General features: G+C 36.8%; 2 protein-coding genes across 3 annotated transcripts; both read right to left on the reverse strand.

The window, feature by feature from the left end:
- Positions 1 to 4197: 4197 nt before the first annotated feature.
- Positions 4198 to 6701, reverse strand: LOC121382384. Its single transcript, XM_041511972.1, has 2 exons — positions 6524 to 6701; positions 4198 to 4880 (listed from the first exon to the last, which is right to left on the reverse strand). The coding sequence occupies exon 2, from the start codon at positions 4865 to 4867 to the stop codon at positions 4271 to 4273; it is 597 nt and encodes a 198-aa protein (XP_041367906.1). The 5' UTR covers positions 4868 to 4880; positions 6524 to 6701; the 3' UTR covers positions 4198 to 4270.
- A 1438-nt stretch (positions 6702 to 8139) lies between these two features.
- LOC121382006 (tRNA N(3)-methylcytidine methyltransferase METTL6-like) lies at positions 8140 to 18471 on the reverse strand. Of its 2 annotated transcripts, none has more exons than XM_041511471.1 (6): positions 18355 to 18471; positions 14171 to 14416; positions 13670 to 13801; positions 11402 to 11572; positions 10131 to 10272; positions 8140 to 9565 (listed from the first exon to the last, which is right to left on the reverse strand). In XM_041511471.1, exons 2-6 carry the CDS (start codon positions 14402 to 14404, stop codon positions 9426 to 9428), a joined length of 819 nt encoding a protein of 272 aa, XP_041367405.1. In that variant the 5' UTR covers positions 14405 to 14416; positions 18355 to 18471; the 3' UTR covers positions 8140 to 9425. The 2 variants fall into 2 exon arrangements, with proteins under 2 accessions (XP_041367405.1, XP_041367406.1); XM_041511472.1 differs by having other exon boundaries at positions 14171 to 14407; positions 18355 to 18421.
- Positions 18472 to 18947: the final 476 nt, after the last annotated feature.

The following is an 18947-nucleotide window of genomic DNA, read 5'->3' on the forward strand; positions in this document are numbered from 1 at the left end:
ATGTTGGCGTTGTTATGGAACAGAGGAATGACGTGATGAGCGAGAATGTCATCGCGGTAACGTTGAGCATTTAAATTGCCATCAATGACGACTAGTGGTGAACCATGACACAACCCCCACCCACGAAACGATCTCGTTCAAGAACACAACAGTCAACATAGCGTTCATTCTCCTACGGTAGACGCGCACCCTGCCATCACCACGTTGTAAAGAAAATCTGGATTCATCCGAAAAAAGAACGGTATTCCAGCGTCGCCGTATCCAACGAGTGTACACGTGCCCAATTAAGACGATTTAGACGATGACGTTGCGTTAAAACGCATCCGACGTAAGGACGTCGTGCATGTAAACCGTTCTCCCGCAGACGATTACGAACAGTTTGCCCACTGATTCGGTTATTATGAAGCCCAGGTGTGTTAGCAGCAGTAGCAGTGGCAGTTTGGAATCGATTGCGCAAATGCGTGTTCATGATATAGCGGTCTTGACCACACGTTGTAACACGCGGACGTTGGTGCTTCCCGTCGTTCGAAATCTAACGCGAAGATTTCGTATCGCTCGACTAGAACTCCCAACATGCCTTGCAACGTCTTCTGTCGACATTCCAGCATCAAGCATGCCAATCGCCCGTTCGCGTAAATTATTGGGTATTCTTGGCATACTAAAAATGCTACAATGTAAAAAACGTTAATTTTTTTTACAAATTTTGAAGCGTTTTCGTTCACTTGACAACATTGTCAGTAAAAGTAAAACAAATTGACCGAATACTACACGGGACATGTCGAACCATGCATGCACGTGCAAATCGAATTTCACGTCGTCGATGATTAACAGTGCAAAAATAATCGATAAAAATTCATGAATCCTGATAATACAGCTCAAGGCTAATACTATCTATATAATTTCATTACACAATGAATTCTTTAACACAACAAATACTATAAGTACAAATCGGAAGTTTCTTTTTTTGTTCAGTATATGTACTTTTCTATCAAACTCATGATGGGTGTCTGAGGCGTAGCCAGAGAGTGAAAAAAAATGCCGAGGCAAACCCAGACCTGTAAAATAAATATTAGTGTCATGGGAAAAATAAAATAAATCTGGCGGAATCCCAGACGAGGCAAGCGCCATTGGGTGTGGCTTCTACTTCCAACAGTAATGATGAAAAATTCCTAGAATTTGTAGGCACTTTCGTTTTCGGGTTAATGCTGCAGAAATATGGTGACAATACACATTGGGTAAAAAACAGTATATCTCCACTGTGTGACAACCATGTAAAACAAACTTTAAAAAAATATTTAGGCCTAACAGTAATAATTCGTTCGAGTGTTATTTTAGGGGTTTTTTTTTCCAGTCAATTTTTTCATCAAAACTGTTCAACTAAAGCTATAAGTTTTTCAAGTTTTTCACTTCCTTTATTTTCCCCACAAAACCAGTATTAGGCTATTTTGATTAATGACACCACAAGAGCATATTAATGCATTAATCATCATCGACTACTGGATGTCGGACAGTTGATAATTGTATTAGGCTAAACCCAATGACAAACAAAATCAGTCCTGACACTACTACAAACGCCACCACTTCACCAACCACAGTGCGACAGGCATAATCATAAGGATTGAATTTTACAACTTGCAGATTCATCACGGCACTGTAATATTTGTGTCCTTGGTGTACGACACATTTATAAAACCCACCAAACTCCATCTTCATGTGCTGTATTAGCAGAGTGTTGTTTGGGTATACGAACACTCCACTCTTGTTTTCACCATCTGCGAGTTTTAGTCTGGGGACTGTGTGTGGGACGACCCAGTGTACGCGTGTTGTGGAAATGTTGGTTGCCGGGCGACAGTCGTACTGTATAGTTTCCCCCTCAACTCCGATGGAGTATTCAGGTGGTCTGATGCTGAACAGCAGCTCTTCATATCGCTCAGTGCTGGTATTTGTGACAACTGACTTTATAGGATTCACAAATATGTGGTTGTTGCCAAATAGTGACACAAGGATTATATACAGTGATACTGGTCCAAGAATTATGTACATCTTCAGACGCTAAAGTTGCTCTGTAATAAGTCTTATGAGAATGTCATATTATACTTTAAACAAATGTTCCATAGAAAAATTATTTGAAAATATCAACATCTGTAGACCTCTATCCTTTCATCCCTTTATCTCTAGTGTTCAGTATTTTGTGCTTGTCCAAATTAAATGAACATTAGCATATTCATAAGGATGCGTACTCATGGATGAGCATATCAGTATGATGTACACTGATTTAACCGAGACTGCCAGTGAATACTCGCTATCCTACACACTGCTATAATTATATTTAATCAGTGTAGCCAGAAACTAAGTAGTACCAGCTGGTGTTTTATAAAAGTTAAGTAAAGTTTGTTTTATTTAACGACGCCGCTAGAGCACATTGATTTTTTATCTTATCATCGGCTATTGGACGTCAAACATATGGTCATTCTGACACTGTTTTTAGAGGAAACCCGCTGTTGCCACATAGGCTACTCTTTTTACAACAGGCAGCAAGGGATCTTTTATTTGCGCTTCCCACAGGCAGGATAGCACAAACCATGGCCTTTGTTGAACCAGTTATGGATCACTGGTCGGTACAAGTGGTTTACACCTACCCATTGAGCCTTGCGGAGCACTCACTCAGGGTTTGGAGTCGGTATCTCGATTAAAAATCCCATGCCTCGACTGGGATCCGAACCCAGTACCTACCAGCCTGTAGACCGATGGCCTGCCACGACGCCACCGAGGCCGGTGGTGTTTTATAATGAACAAAAAAAAGCAAGAAATGTTTTATTTAACAACGCACTCAACATATTTTATTTACGGTTATATGGTGTCAGACATATGACCAAAGACCATATGGTGTCAGACATATGACCAAAGACCACACAGATACTGAGAGAGGAAACCTGCTGTTGCCACTTCATGGGCTACTCTTTTCGATTAGCAGCAAGGGATCATTTATATGCACCATTGCACAGACAGGGTAGTACATACCACTGGCTGGAATGAGGAATAGCCCAATGGGCTCACCAACGGGGATCGATCCCACACCGACCACGTATCGAGTGAGCACTGTACCATTGGGCTACGTCCCGCCCTGTAAAATCTGAAAGTCTATGAAATACAGGGCCAGAATATTGGCAACTATTTAGTCACAAATGCGACCGTGACATTTAATACATATGTACATCTAGTGTAAATTTTGATTGGATTGTTCTCAAACTTGGTACAACGATCCACAGAAGCAGTCTCCACAAACTAATAGAGAGATATTAAGGAAATATACTTTTTTAAAGTCAATTTACAAAATTTAAATAGAAATTTAACACTGAATATTTTAATGCCTATCTTATGAAGTTTTGAATGGATAGTTCTGAAATTCATTACAATACTTCTCAGGGGCAGTCTTCATAAATTAATACATGTAGAACAATATTTTGAATTATTTTTATTTTTTAATCTAAATTGACAGTTTTAAAGTCTATATTTTCCACCAATTAATAGTGTAAAATTTTGGAAGTTTTGCATTTCCATTAAAGTTTTAAAATTCAATTAGAAATTTAACATTAAAAATTTTGAAAGTCTATCTTCTAGAGTTTTGATTGGATAGTTCAAACACATATTACAATGATTTTGATGGGCAATCTCCACAAACTAAAGGAGATATATTTTGGAAATTATAAAGTTGTGAATTTTGTAGTAAATTTTCATTGGGTTATTCTAAAACTCAGAATAATTATTTTCAGAAGCAGACTTCACAGAGTAATAGAGAAAAATTTTTAGCAATATGAAATTTTTACTCAAATTTAAATTTGTAAGTCTGTCTTCTTGAGCAGTCTCCACAAACTAATAGCGAAATATTTTAGAATTTTAATTAAATTTAAAACATTTAATTAGAAATTTAATATATAAAATCTGAAAGTACGAAATACAGGGCTCGAATAGTCAACTATTTAGTCACAAATGCAACCATAATTTGATGTCTGTGCATAAATAAATTGCTTTAGTCACAGCATGCAACCCACATTTCGACCAAACTTTTATTATACTTTATTCAGTTACATTTACCAATGGTACAGCCCAAAGCAGGTATGCTGAAAGATGGTAAAAAAAAAAACATGACATGATGTAAGCACAAGATAAAATGTCCATCATGTGAAGAAAAAAAACTAAACAAAAATGGTTCATTTCTTCGATCGAGAATAATTTTTATTGTTTTTGATACATTTTTCACAAAAACTGTTCAACTCAAAGCAATATGTTCTTCGGTATTCAAACGGTCAGTTACTTCAAGTTTATCACTACCTTTAGTTTTCCCACAAAACCTGTAACCAACGACAAACAAAACCAATATTGACACCACAACAAACGCTGCCACTGTCCCAACCATGGTGCGGAAACCATAATCATAACTATTAAGTTTCACAACATGCAGATTCATCACAGCAGTGTGATATCCACTTTCTTGGTGTATAACACATTTATAAAACCCGTGAAAGTCCAGCTTCATGTGCTGTATTAGCAGAGTATTGTTTGGGTATACATACACTCCGCTCTCGTTTTCACCACCTGCAAGTTTTAACCTGGGGACTGTGTGTGGGACGACCCAGTGTACGCGTGTTGTGGAACTATTGGTTGCCGGCCGACAGTCGTACTGTATAGTTTCTCCCTCATTTCCAATATAGTATTCGGGTGGTCTGATGCTGAACAGCAGGTCTTCATATCGCTCAGTGCTGGTATTTGTGACAATTGACTTTATAGGAGTTGCGAAAATGTGGTTGTTGCCGAGTAGTGCCGCGAGGATTGTATAAAGTGGTGCAGATCCAAGAATTCTGTACATCTTCAGAGTTGCTCTGAAATAAATATCTAATGAGAATGTCATGCATTATGCTTTAGTAAAGCCTCCATAAGCAAAAGTTTATTTATGCTTATTTTCATGCTTATAAAAGTTCATTTATGCTTATTTTCATGCTTATAAAAGTTCATTTATGCTTATTTTCATGCTTATATCCAATTAAGGTTCAAGCACGTTGTCCTGTGCAGGACAGTGGTTTAGTGGTTAGTGAGAGAGAACATCTCAATAAATTTGGTGTATTAACCAAAAAAAAGGTCTGGACTCCGTTCCATGAAACGATCATAGCCCTAAGATCACTGTAAGTGCATAACTATCTTATGCACTTAAGGTGATCTTACACTAAGATCACTTCATGAAACGGGGCCCTGATAATAAATTTTTCATTGCACTGAAGCATCATCTACATGTAAGCATCCCCAGAATGATTTTTTACACAATTAAAATGAATGAATGAATGAATGTTTAATGATACCCCAGCACAAAAAATACATCGGCTATTGGGTGTCAAACTATGGTAATGCAAATAAATAAAGTGATGATCAACATCAATATAAAAATTCAAGGTTTAAACAAAACAGTGTAAAGAACTGTGCAAAAATACAAATACAAATATCACCGAATTTTACTCTAAACTTCAATTTGTGCTGTATTGGCCATTCTCAAAGAGAATGTTACACCCCTGCACCACGATGAGGTTACAGCACGCGCAGGGGTACACAATTAAAATGAAAAAACCAGATCGAGACAACATACCAAGTGTTAGAGGCTCCAGATTGAGACAATTTGTGAAGTTTCAATAGTTCCACCACTGCCTCTTTACAAAAGATTGTATGTCCAGTTGAACTTCAAACATGAACACTAGTTGTTTAGGGTGGAGCATATTTTGTAGAGAACACAAAAATTGCAAACACAAATCTGTTTTAATGTATTCGTGTTTCCACTATCAGCAAAGAGAGTTAACTGTTTTAACTACACTACGGTATACAGCAAGCCTGTTGCCATTTATTAAAAAAATACATAATGCCATTATACAATTAACAGATCATGGGTAACCTACCATTATATAATTAACAGGCTATGGGTATCCAACCATTGAAACATTGAAACAGCAACTAGTTGAACAATATTAAAAAATAGCCGATTACAGAAAAACTATCATTGTGAAAGATTTTTCTAAATGGTTAATATTAAAAATGCACTAAAGACTGCAATTTTAATATAGGGGGGAGAGGGGTCTTTTTTTTTAAGTGTACTAGTATATTGCTTTTAGGGTGTAATTACTGCATATATAAAAGAAAAATAACACCACACATAAATCATGCTAAGCCAAATCACTCAAATAGTTGAACTTTTCCAAATTATGTGCCAAAATTACCTCACGAAATTGTTTGTGCTCTCTTGCACTTGCGAAGTGCAGGCGGTCTCCTCTCCCACCCACACCAACCCAGAGGAGCTGGCATAAGTTGACATCTGTGCCCATGACAGGCATGTACTACAACAGCTTGCTCTGAATGTGCACGTTAAGCCCTATGACCTGACCCGACACATAAAAACACTCTACAGATTACCACAACACATAAACACCACATCATAAACACACTAAATATCTGCCCTGGTATATGAAACTAAATTTCTATTTACCTGATGTTAGAATTCTATCTTATCCTGTAGTTCAGTGTAGCAATACTAAAGTTCAGATGTACACAAGGCAGACTACATGTATGTGATGGTGAATACATGTAAATAGGTCTAATTAGCATGCAAGTCAGGCACCTAGATAAGTACCGTAATAAAATAAATGACAAACTTTACTGTTTCAGGATTAATTTATCATATCTGTGTTATCAGATCTGTACATACACAAATTGTATCCTACGAAACCCTTCAAAAGCAGACCCTCTGTAAACCAGAATTCCTTCACGACCAGATCTTTTTGTCAGTATGGAACATGGCCTTCCTAAACCTTTAAAACTGGACTTTTTATTTAGTCCCATGGGTGTCTGATTTAGAGGGGTTTCATTGTACTACCTTCCTAAAACTGTTAGTAGTTTGATCAGGCCATGGAATCTAGAAACCTACTGGAGGGGACTATAGGTTTCATCTCTGTTCAGTCAGACTGCCCCACATAGTTTTCCTGACCTATTTATGCAATGCCTCTAGATATTGATCTGACATTTCGTGTATAGCTTCATGTACTTTCATGGCTGAGTTACCTATTTTTGACAGGTATTGCTCTTGAACTTAGGAGATAAGAAAATACCTCAAGATCTTCAGCTGACATTTTGTGTACTTTATCATGTAGGCTACTGCTAAAGATCAAGTCCTTGAATTTAATTTGGGGGTGTGGGGGGGGGGGGGGGGTCAGCCCAGTGGTAAAGAGCTGACTTGATGCGCAGTCAGTTTTGGATCGATCCCCATAGGTGGGCCCATTCAGCTATTTCTCGTTCCAGCCAGTACACCACGACTAGTATATCAATGGTCATGGCATATGCTCTTCTGTCTGTGGGATGGTGCATAACAAAGATCCCTTGCTACTAATGGAAAGATGGACTGGGTTTCCTCTCTTAAGACTAAAAAGTTTGTTTTGTTTAATGATACCACTGGAGCACATTGATTAATTAATCATCGGCTCTAAGACTATGTCACAATAACCAAATGTCTAACACCCAATAGCCGATGATTTACTCAATGTACTCTAGTGATGTCGTTAAACAAAACAAACTTTGAACCAAATTTGTTGGGCCCGGTGGGGAACATATATTGCTTTAGCTGTACTCGCAGAATCCTTGTATTAAATTTAATTATTATTCAAATGAGTATGTGCATTGTCCAAGGGTGGGTTGTAGCTCAGTGATAGGGTCAGCTGTTCATCAGGAGACCTATAAGGGTTACTGTTTTTTTTCTCTCATCCTAGTGTCATACGACAGCTACATCAAATAGTTATACATACCATCTTGTCTGTTAGGTGTTTTGCATGTCTGCGATAACAGAACAGATGGGGATACAATATTACAATCAATAGTGTGACCAGGATAACAATTTAATAAATAGAAAACGAAACAACGCAATCAAAAGCATTAAATGTAAAAAAAAAAAAAAAAAAACTTGTTTGAGATGTTTCTAAAAAAATCTTATGTGCAAACTCGAAATCTAAAACAAAGGGGAATTAAGTTTATTAAAGGGTTAGTAATGGCAAATGTCAATTCTAAATGAATTTTGAAAATCATTCTTTTAAGGTAATTAAAACAACACACCAATTTGTATTTATAATTTTATTCTGTTCCTTACATCATTTTATTTATTTCATTGCAAATCTCATCTTTAACAATGTTCGCATGGGATGTTGCACCACTAACATCCCAGTTCTTGAGAGCTAGCTATGTGACAGGATATTTCTGGTGTCATGATTCTCAGGACCACAAAGTAAAGGCTTTACAATAGGGATTACTCTGTTCAATATCAGCTCAGCATTACAAAATCTGTTCTGTCTACATCCAGCACATGGGCATCAGGCATTTCTTGATCCACGTCACTCCAGGAAGGCCATGATCAACAGGATCTCTGGATACCTTGTGATGGAGAATCATGTAATTCTGGTTCAGTGTGTCCATAAATGAACCATGTCCATAATTGTCTTCAAGTTAAAACATTTACTGAATAGCCATTGGTCACTGCATACAAGACATACTTGGGACTAATTGCACATCACACATTTTGGTTCCAGACTGTTCCACTCAGTTACAAGCAAAGTAAGTTAAAAAGCAAGAAATTAAAGAAATGTTCAATAAAACCTCAGCATATCTTTCAACTATGGCCATTTGGTGTCTAACAGAAGATATTCATTGCAGCTAATGCTGTCACATATATGTAAGATACTCCTACCGAATAGTAGCAAGTGATCTTTTTATGCACTTTCCCATAGACAAGACAGTACATACCATGGCCTTTGATTAATCTGTAATGGTTGGGACTATAAAAAGTCCATGGGTGATCGATCTTCACCCGCCTGCTACCGATTTGATCGGGCTGCTGGTGCTCCCTTGCACCTGCCAGTGCAGGCGGTCCCTCCTCTCCCCTCCCCTACCTTTCCTGTCATGGACGGAGGAGCCAGCCAAGGCCGGCTCTTGTGCCCACGACAGGCGTGCGCTACAACAGCTTGTCCTGAATGTGCACGTAAAACCCTATGACCTGACCTTACCTGATCGATCTTGTGACCTATTACAGTTATGAGAATTGAAATTCTGCGTGACCCATTTATTGATTACGCAGAAATAAATCTAGGTAACCCATTTCCTTTTTGCGTAACCTGTTATATCAAAGTAAATGGTGCTCCAAATTTTGCGTCAACAAAAAATAGGTTACGTAAAATTAGATTTGCGTGAGCAACGAGCATCGAAACGATCATTCTCGCAATTTTTAGAGGCCTGTATTGCATCTCAGGTGAACGCTCTACCACAGAGCTACATCCCACCACTGCATAGTTCCAGATCATTATAATCATCTGTTATTGAGCCTGATCTCACATCGTAACATTCCGCCTTGGCTAGCTGACTTTACTGAACGTCCCTTGAACAAATATCCGTGGTACACAAAGTCCTTCCTTCTTGTTCACAGTCTCTCTCTGGATGTAAGTGGTTTTAGTTACAGTAAATCCAGCTTGTTCCATCAAAATTCTTAATGTTTCTAAAATAAAAAAGAAGATAATAATTACAGTATTAACTATTGGAGTAACAGATATCTCCAAAACCAACATTGTGAAATATCTGAAAATTATATATCTGCTATTCTAGGGATATTTTGAAAACTTGATGAAATAACAGATATCAAGATAAATTATAAGTAGAATGGTTGTGGATATGTCGAAGTTTAAAGTTTGTTTTGTTTAACGACACCACTAGTAACATTGATTTATTAATTATCAGCAACTGGATGTCAAACATTTGATAATTTTGACATAGTCTTAGATTTTTCAATTATTAGTAAGGGATAAGAAAGAGCAAAAGACAGAAAGTGTATGTATAAAATTGAGAGAGAGAGAGAAATGGGAAGAGAGAGAAATGGAGAAAGAAAGAGAGTTGGGTGTGGGAGGGAGAGAAACTGCATCCAAGTGGAAATAAGGAAAGGCAATAAAATGTTAAGACTGTGACTAGGTAATGTATGACATAAACACGCTGACTGGCTACAATAAAGATCGTCACTGACAAATATACTGATGTAACAAGACAAGAATCTGTCATGTCTGTCTTACCTAAAGAAAAGTAGTATGCCCGAGTTCCGTCTTGTCGCACATAGAAGTTATCGGCCAGCTTGTGTCCAGATGAAAATCTCAACATGGCGTAGTCGTAAAGTCCATAATCTCGTAACAGAATACACCCGCCTGATTTCAGAACCTGTCACACAAGACATAAAAGATACACTTGTATAACAACATTTTAGTATATGCTATTTAATGGTCAGCTATTAATAATAATATATGGTAACTGTGACAACTGATCACACAGATAAGGCAGCAAAAGACTGAGTTTGATATATTGGCCATGAAGCACTGAGTTCAAACAGGAAAGAACACATCCACTAAGGGAGATAACTTCCATAGCCTTCACGGGTTCTAGCCAATGAACTACATCCCACACTTCAGCACAGACTAATTTCCAGAAGACGTATTCAGTAATGTAGACCTGAAATATTACTTATATTCATAGAAGACATTATGAGCTACCAGGTTTTAAGTTGAGTAATAAAAACAGGGAGAGCAATTTGGAATTGGGGTTTTTCTAATGTTTAGTCAAATTTAAATTTGTTTTAGTAAAAAAGAAAGCAACAAAATAAAAGCTAATTAAATATACTAGTTCTTGCATTACTTTTTAGAGGCAATTTTGCAATGAAATATATTTTATATTTAAATTCAACTTAGAAGTAGGATCACAAAATATTGCCTAAAAAGATATATACCTGTATGTATTTGAGAAATATTTGTCCAATAACAGATTCCTTACCCATCAGGACATATAATTTATTCTTTTATTTGTTAAAATCAAAAAAGGGAAATGTCATTTTGACAAATTCAGTGCTACCATTTTCAAAATGGCAGTCATCTTGGATTTCCGAGTGAGACCCAAAATGTGCCAAATTTCAGCTTGTCATACAGAAATGAAACAACTGATGGTTTAAGTAACCCTGGTACAACATTTTGGGGCCTAATTCACTAAACTCTAGCAACGTTGCGATCTCGCAGTGTAAGGCTAAAAAGGCTTGCAATGAGGATGCTTTGTTGTCTAACAGAACCTAAGAGACCTTTGTGAATTAGGCCCCTGAATTCTAGCTAGGTAACTAAATTCAGAATAAAACTTGTTTTGTTAATTTTAACTAATGCCAGCAAAACAGCTTACAGCAGCAAGCGTTAGCTGAACAGTGTGTATTTCAAAATCTGTCATTTGTGTGATTCGTGTCTTTCACAGGTCAATTGCTATGAAACAATGGCTTTAAATTCTGATCCATGAACCTAATATATTCACTTACCTTATGAATATTCTTCAAAGCTAGGACCATTTTATCAGGGTGGATGGCAGACAAGACAAATATCATTGATACGACATCCACACTGCTGGGTGGGACATTCACACACAAATCGTCTTCAGTTATATCACAAAGGAACACGACACAGCGAGTACTGTCAAACAGTGGGTGTTCCTGAAAAACACAAAATAGGCTCTCATCATTTCTACTAATACTGAATCCATTTTATATTTCAAATAAATACAAGAAACTGATGGTAATTTGGTCAACTGTTGTTAGACCAGATAGTTCTGTCTATTCCCCCATTTTTATTCCGTAAGCTTTTATACTGAAAATCTCTTCTTCTATAGTTGATCATGCTTTAGATTTGGAATCCGGTTGTGGTGATAAAAAACGCTGTCTCTGTCAAGTCTTCTTTGGAACCCCAAATACTGAAAATCAAATATCCATGTTTTATTTTGCTTACACCAAGCATCTCAGTTAACACCAATTTATTTTATTCATTAAAATGTATTTTATGTTTATTTGCAATTAATTATCCAAAAAAGATATGAATGGTTCATTGTTAATAAAGATGAAGGTGACATAGCTGTTTAGATGGCGAGAGGAAAAAACCTGCTGCCACCACATTGGATACTTTTATTGAATGACAGCAAGAGAGATGTTCTGTGCTGTAGGTTGGAGTCAGAAATGAAATACAACCCCAGTACCTACTGGCCTGAAAGCTGATGGCAGTACCACTGTCAACTGAAGTGGTTAGGTTAAGAAAGGACATCTCAGCACAATCTGGAGGCTGGATATAGACCAGTGGTAAACCTCTTGTCTAATGGACAGTCCGTCTGGGATCGATTCCTGTCAGTGGGCCCATTGGGCTATATCTCATTCCATGACTGGTATATCTTGATTGGTATATGCTATCCTGTCTGTGGGATGGTGCAAATAAAAGATCCATTGCTATTAATGTCAAAAGTGTAGCAGGTGTACTCTCCAAGATTATATGTCAAAATTACCAAATGAATGACATACTATAGCCGATGATTAATAAATCAATGTGCCCTAGTGATGAATGCTGGTCAACTCGCCCCAAAACCAACTTGCACCAAACTTTGCTGTCCGTAAATAAATTGTGACGAAATTATAAATGGACGTCTACAACTTTGGTGCCATTTCATTTATTAATATTACAGTGAAACTCCGCTATTACGACTACTTATTAAAATGGCTTTATATCAGGTAAACCTGTCAAGCCTATTTTAACGACGTTTGTGAGTTTGTCCCATATATCCTTAAAGGAATGATCAGGCAAGTCTTTTGTACTCCGACTGGTTTGCATATTCAAATATATTTAATGCACATCATTGTTTAAAATATTGGTATATTTAATTAATAAAACGGTATTGATATGAGTTGATTAAACAGTGTGGGGCGAGTTGGTTCTGAGGCAAGTTGACCTGCTCCCCTAATGATGTTGTTAAACAAAACAAACTTTTTAACTAAGCACAATATAAACTATGGCTGTTTGATGTCTAGCTTATGATCATTACAGAAAAACAAAAGTAAGGAAACCTGCTCCTGCCACATAGTGTACTCCCACTAATAAATTAATTTCAACTTATTTTTGTGTTTACAGCACACACCTCAGCTATCTAGATGTCGGTACAGTGGCCATCGAGTCCAGTACGAACCCAATACCTACCAGCCTTGAGTCCAGTGGCGTAACCACTACAACCTAGGCCGGTCTACTAATAAAGCAGTACGGGATTTTTATATACACTAGCTCCCTATCTTGAATTTTTGTCTGACCGTTCATAAATGCGCCTAACTTCCTTCATCAAAATGTGCACCCATTCTCTTTGGCTTAATCCTATGGGACATTCCATAGCATCATACCACCCTCCGTCTGTTACCGTCTCTGGTCGGACTGCTGGAGCACCCTTGCACCTGCCAGTGCAGGCGGTCCCCCCTCCAACACACCCCACTCCTTTCCTGGACGGAGGAGCTGGCCGAGGCCTGTGCCCAGGACAGACGTGCACTACAACAACTTGCTCTGAATGTGCACGCTAATTCTCTTGACAGTATATACATTTTCCCATAAGCTTCCACCCTCCCTTCACCCACCCACCCCTGACAAGTTCAATGATGGCAATCAATCATGCGGCACATCATCCATCAGATATATGCTCTACACTTATTAACACTCTACCCTGAGGTGATTAAAAGTGCTTCAGCTAGTGTAGTATAATGACTTTTGGTCTTGTAATAAAAATGTACCGTTACAAACTGCACAGCTCTCTTGGAAAAATCACAGGCATAAATAAATAAGTTACTGTCTTCTTGTAACAGAGGAAACATGAAGTTGCCTACACCACATCCAACTTCCAGAAGTACTCTCTTCGAATCTTTCTGTGGAAAACAAAAATCAATAAATACATGTAGGAGCATGTAAATAAATATATTTGAAATGAACAGATAGCATGCAAAATATACTGGTCAGATGAAACAACAATTTATGTCGAAAAACACTGTCATATTTATCACCAATGACAGGACTGTAGCATTAACTGTAGAAAATTTTTTTGGGTGCACATCGAACTTTGACCTGGTATGATACTATCTGGTGTACTGCTACCCACACACATATGTAGATCTCAGAGGTACACACAGTTTGATTCATTGCATTAGATACCTACTAAACAACTAGTTCTGGTACTAAAAGGATGAACAGAGCAAGGTGGACGGACCCAGCCCAAATGTTTTGAACTTTAATCTTACTGAATTATCATTCAGAAGTTCCTGAAATTCCCGAAGTGTCCAGTGACGATCCTTAAAAAACTTTGTTGTATTTCTTTTGTAGAAAATATCCCAGTTCTTCTGTGCTTCTTGTTCTAGTTTATTTTGCTTAAACTCAGAAACAATCTTCTTATCACTCTGTAGCTTTGAAGCTTCTGCCTCTGTTAAAGTACGGGCTTCGTGGCTAAATGTTTGCCCTGAACAAGCATCATCCATTTTCTAACTTATCTGAAGAAAAAAAAAAAAAAACAACAAAAAAATAACCTAGTAATGTCATGAAATATTAATGGAAATTAATAACAAATATGTACACTACTTTATGAGTATCTGTATGTCTATTTTACTATTTTAGGCCTTACTAATGTGGGTATTTTACATCTACCGTAAGTAGCTATTGTCATACGTATTTAACTTGAGTTTGATGAAATACCAATATTATTATTGACAAACTAATAATGTGGAAGTAGGTCTACCGTATGTTTTTCTAATAACTCATTTATAAATAGACAGGTTGTCCAAAATGCTTTTACTATCAAAACTGCCATCTGTCATTATATAATACTTGTAGTTATATTATTTTCATTGGGATTGATCCGTTAGTGGGCCCATTGGGCTATTTCTCATTCCAGCCAGTGCACCACTACTGGCATATCAACGGCCAAGGTATGTGCTATTCTGTTTGTGAGATGGTGCATATAAAAGATCCTTGCTACTAATAGAAAAATGTAGCAGGTTTCCTCTCTATGATGGTGTCAAAATGATCATATGTTTGACATCCAATAGCTGATGATTAATAAATCAATGTGTTCTAGTGGTGTCGTTAAACAAAACAAACTTTATTATTTATTTATATTATTTTCGAGTTCATGCTATCTTCATTAACAAAATAACAAAACAAACCCATTATAGGAAAGATATCCGCCGGTTAACCCCCATTATACCGATACATGTATAAAGAGTTAGAGAACCTCACCCTAACCCAAAAGCTAATCCTAACCCGAAATCTAATTGACCCCTCCGTATGGCGTGATTGACAATCGCGCTGGACTAATCATGTTTCGCGGTTCAAAGACCATGTTGCCCAACTTTGCTTGGGTGCCATTAGGTTTGACAACATAATTTTTCTGATGTGTAATGTTTTGGTATAGTTAGCATTAAAATTAGTTAAAATAATTGTCTCCTCCAACTGAATTATAATCATAGTAAACATATACTTCTGCTGACATGTGTTAACAGCGATGACAGCTATGCGGAGCCTACGATTGATGTAAAATTAGTGTTTTCCTGCGAAACCATCACATGGTATTGAAAGTGAAGTTTTGCCGAAATCCATCAAAATTCAACTGATATATAAATTCTACGAAGGTAAGTGTTTAAAAATCACTTTCCCTCCAATGTAATGGACTATATTGACTCATTTAATCAGTCTTCGACGTGTATACTGTCGTTAAGAATCCATCGTTAAACTGCACACAGACGAATGGCCCAAATAAAAGTGCAGGCAAGACTTCCGATCGTTCCGGCATTCAGTTAATTCAGGCTCAAGTTAGTGATAGTATTAACAAGCATGCTGGAACGTTTGGAAGTCTTAGCTTTTTTTCTTCTTTTTTGTTTTGTTTGCATGTATGTAGGCAGGTGTGTGTGTGTGTATGTGCTTGTGTGTAGGCAGGTGGGCGGTGGAGTGAGGGAGTAACCTATATGGTTGTAAGCTTTAGGGGATAAGGAAGTATTGTCTGGAAAGTTATAAATTAGGCAAATTTTATGTAGGGACCCTGAAATTTTTTGAAGCAAAAAAGAAATGGGAAAAAAAGAAAAAGATTTGTAATTTTTGCAATCGAAACACATCTGCCGGTTTCTCGGTTTGATTCGATTTAAGCCAGTGCATCACAGCTAGTATATGATATGTGCTATTCTGTCTGGTGGGTGGGTATTATTCCTTTATTGTTTGTATTTGTACAGAATGGATTTTATTTTGAACAAATTCTAAAATATTTACATGTACCTTGTTTATTGTATACTATTAACTTTAATGACATTTGTGTTTACCATGCAGTCTATGGTAATTAAACAGGTACTACATGTGGTGTGGTGGTTTTTCCGTTTCAGTATATCATCACCAAGAGAGTCCCAAACTTTACTACTTTTCTTAATGTACTGCTATACTTTTAATTTTATAATCTGTCTAGTCACACTGATTTTGTTTCCTGTTAAAAAATGTTTTTCTGAAATTAAATTAAACTTTAAATTAATACAACAATATGTAATTAAGTTACAGACTAATATACTTCTTCAAATGGATGTGAAATACTTAACATGTTTGTTTTTATATATTTCAGTAACTGAACCAGTGGATGTGGAGTCATCGATTAGATGTCAAAAAAGAGATTCTGAAGACAAACTATTAAACAAATTACATTGCATCTTGATATTGAGAACAGAATGATAGAAATAACAGAACAGATAAACTGGGGCAGGAGGTGAAATTGCTGATGAAAATGAAACACTTTCAACAATTTCATTTAATACAATATTCATTGTTTTTTGTGTTTGACATATTGCTGCTAAAGTGTAATTCAGATTTGCAAGACTTGGGATTCAGTTTGACGCCACCCATCAAATGGTAATCTTTAATTGCTCAGTTGACTGTATACGTTTCAAGGATGGATGCCACAGAAAGATACATTTTTGAATAAATATATTTACCGGTACTAGATCGCATGCCAATATGTTAGTATACATAACTGGAGGGCCAAAGATTTGGTCCCCACCCTCTGGCTATGCCCTATTTTTTTTCGTGTATGGCTTTGGTTTCATATATAGGGCAAGTGCCGTATATCGGTTGGTTCAAGCAGTGACCTATGTAAGAATACTCCCATAAACTTCACAATCCCACAATCTGAACCATTGCCTGCATAATTTTTTCGCAGGTGACTATATCCTACTATAATTTTGTATCCTTTCATGCATAAAATTATGGTACACTGATAGCATTCCCCAACGCCTTGTATTTTAATGTTACTGCTCACGCACCCCCCCCCCACCCCCACTTTTTTAAACAAAACAATTAAAGTAACCCCATCAAAAATAAAGACAATGGTCGCGGTTTTAAGCACGTCGAGGGTCGTCGCCGCGCCTTCTATTCTCTTGCTTCTCGGCATATCGGGATTCCATTATAAATAGCCGAACAACAACAAAAATTAAGATGAAAAGAAGAAGAAAAAAGAAAGAAACGAGACATTTTAATTTATTAGTCCTCAAGAAACGTTAGGATAGCATGTTTTAAATGTTCTTTTGGTTGCATTCGACGTTCGCCACTTCCATGTTCTTGTGCTTCGATTTACTGAAGTAAACATGGTTTCGTCGATTTAAATCATGTTGTCATCGTAAATGTACCCTGTAGTGAAATACTTGAATGTCTCCTCGTCGGCTTTTTAATTAAACAACAATATTTCTATATAAATTACGGCGAAAACTTAATCGGCAGATCGGTTGATTTTGCTATGGGCCTATGCGAATCGGCAGCCATTATTGAAAGTTTGTCTAATCTTGCATCACGTGTGACGGGGGGCGTGGTTAACTCGTCATACGGAGGGGTCAATTCTAACCCTAATCCTGACCAAAACAATGAGGGGTGGGGGAGACTACCTTTCCAGCATGCATGCTAACACTATCACTAACCGTAATCCTAAACCTAAGCCTGAATACTGGAACGTTCAGTAGTCTTGCCATTAAAGGGGTAACAGTCGGATATGTTACCAAAGGTACATCATGCAAGGATGTTCATGCCAGTTATATACAACTTTAATCATCATTTTTAATTATAAATACTTTTTTTCCTCTTCTTTTTTAATAAACAGATAAACAAGTAAGCATCCTTTTTCATGATCTTGTATTAATGATGGGATTGGGGCATGTTAAGCAACAAAATCATTTTAAAATTTGACACAGGCTGAATGAAATGAAATCACAAGTAGCCTACAAACAACGGTTTGGTGTAATTATATCAAGAATAAAATGACACAATGTAAACAACAAGGCATCGGAAATGGTTATGATCGAATTTAGGTAATTCCACAATACATAGTTACAATTAAATGACAAAATCAATATACAGGAGACATTACTAAATTCAGTCCTGTTGGAGTTTCACCTATGTTTTAACTTACTATCCATACGATGGACTATAGTTCGTTAAATGGATTCAAAACACGTGTAAAAATAATTGTTTATCTTCATCCTCAATGAAAGGGCAGACAACTCTAAACTCGTTGAGCCCCAACAAATTATTTAACAATTATTATTATTATTATTTTAAATACCGAGTAAATCATCAAATTTTATTTCATTCCTTCCTTATTCTTTGATCTGTTATGATCCCAAAATTCTCAGGTTGTAGTTGACACATGATGGTGTGTGCACATGATTGATCAGAGATGTGCAGATACCAAGTCTAATGCAGTCCTAACTTTAAGCAATGGAAACGTGTTTTTTTGTTGTTGTATATTTACAACAAAAATCACTGTTTGTTGCAAAAAAGTTTACATAATATTGATTTTATTTAACCACTTGTTTTTATGTTAAAATTATGTAAATTACTGCAACAGAAAGGAAAAGAAAATAATACCAGTAGGCCTATTTTGTAACACCTCAACACTTTTTTTAAAACTATGTTTATTTTGTGTCTAATATATGGTTATTTTAACACAGATGAAAAGTTGAAAGGGCTCTTTACATGTACTTTCCCATAAATAGTACATCA

Source organism: Gigantopelta aegis, chromosome 9 (genome assembly GCF_016097555.1).
Source record: "Gigantopelta aegis isolate Gae_Host chromosome 9, Gae_host_genome, whole genome shotgun sequence".
Taxonomy (NCBI): Eukaryota; Metazoa; Mollusca; class Gastropoda; order Neomphalida; family Peltospiridae; genus Gigantopelta; species Gigantopelta aegis.

What these genes read in the sequence shown, in the direction of transcription:
- LOC121382384 (XM_041511972.1), bottom strand. Translation starts at nt 4,867, where the DNA reads ATGTACAGAATTCTTGGATCTGCACCACTTTATACAATCCTCGCGGCA.
- LOC121382006 (XM_041511471.1), bottom strand. Translation starts at nt 14,404, where the DNA reads ATGGATGATGCTTGTTCAGGGCAAACATTTAGCCACGAAGCCCGTACT. An exon ending in GAGCTGTGCAGTTTGTAACG is followed by an intron (nt 11,573 to 13,669) that starts GTACATTTTTAT and finishes TGTGTTTTTCAG; the next exon opens with GAACACCCACTGTTTGACAG. An exon ending in GGCATACTACTTTTCTTTAG is followed by an intron (nt 9,566 to 10,130) that starts GTAAGACAGACA and finishes TTTTTATTTTAG; the next exon opens with AAACATTAAGAATTTTGATG.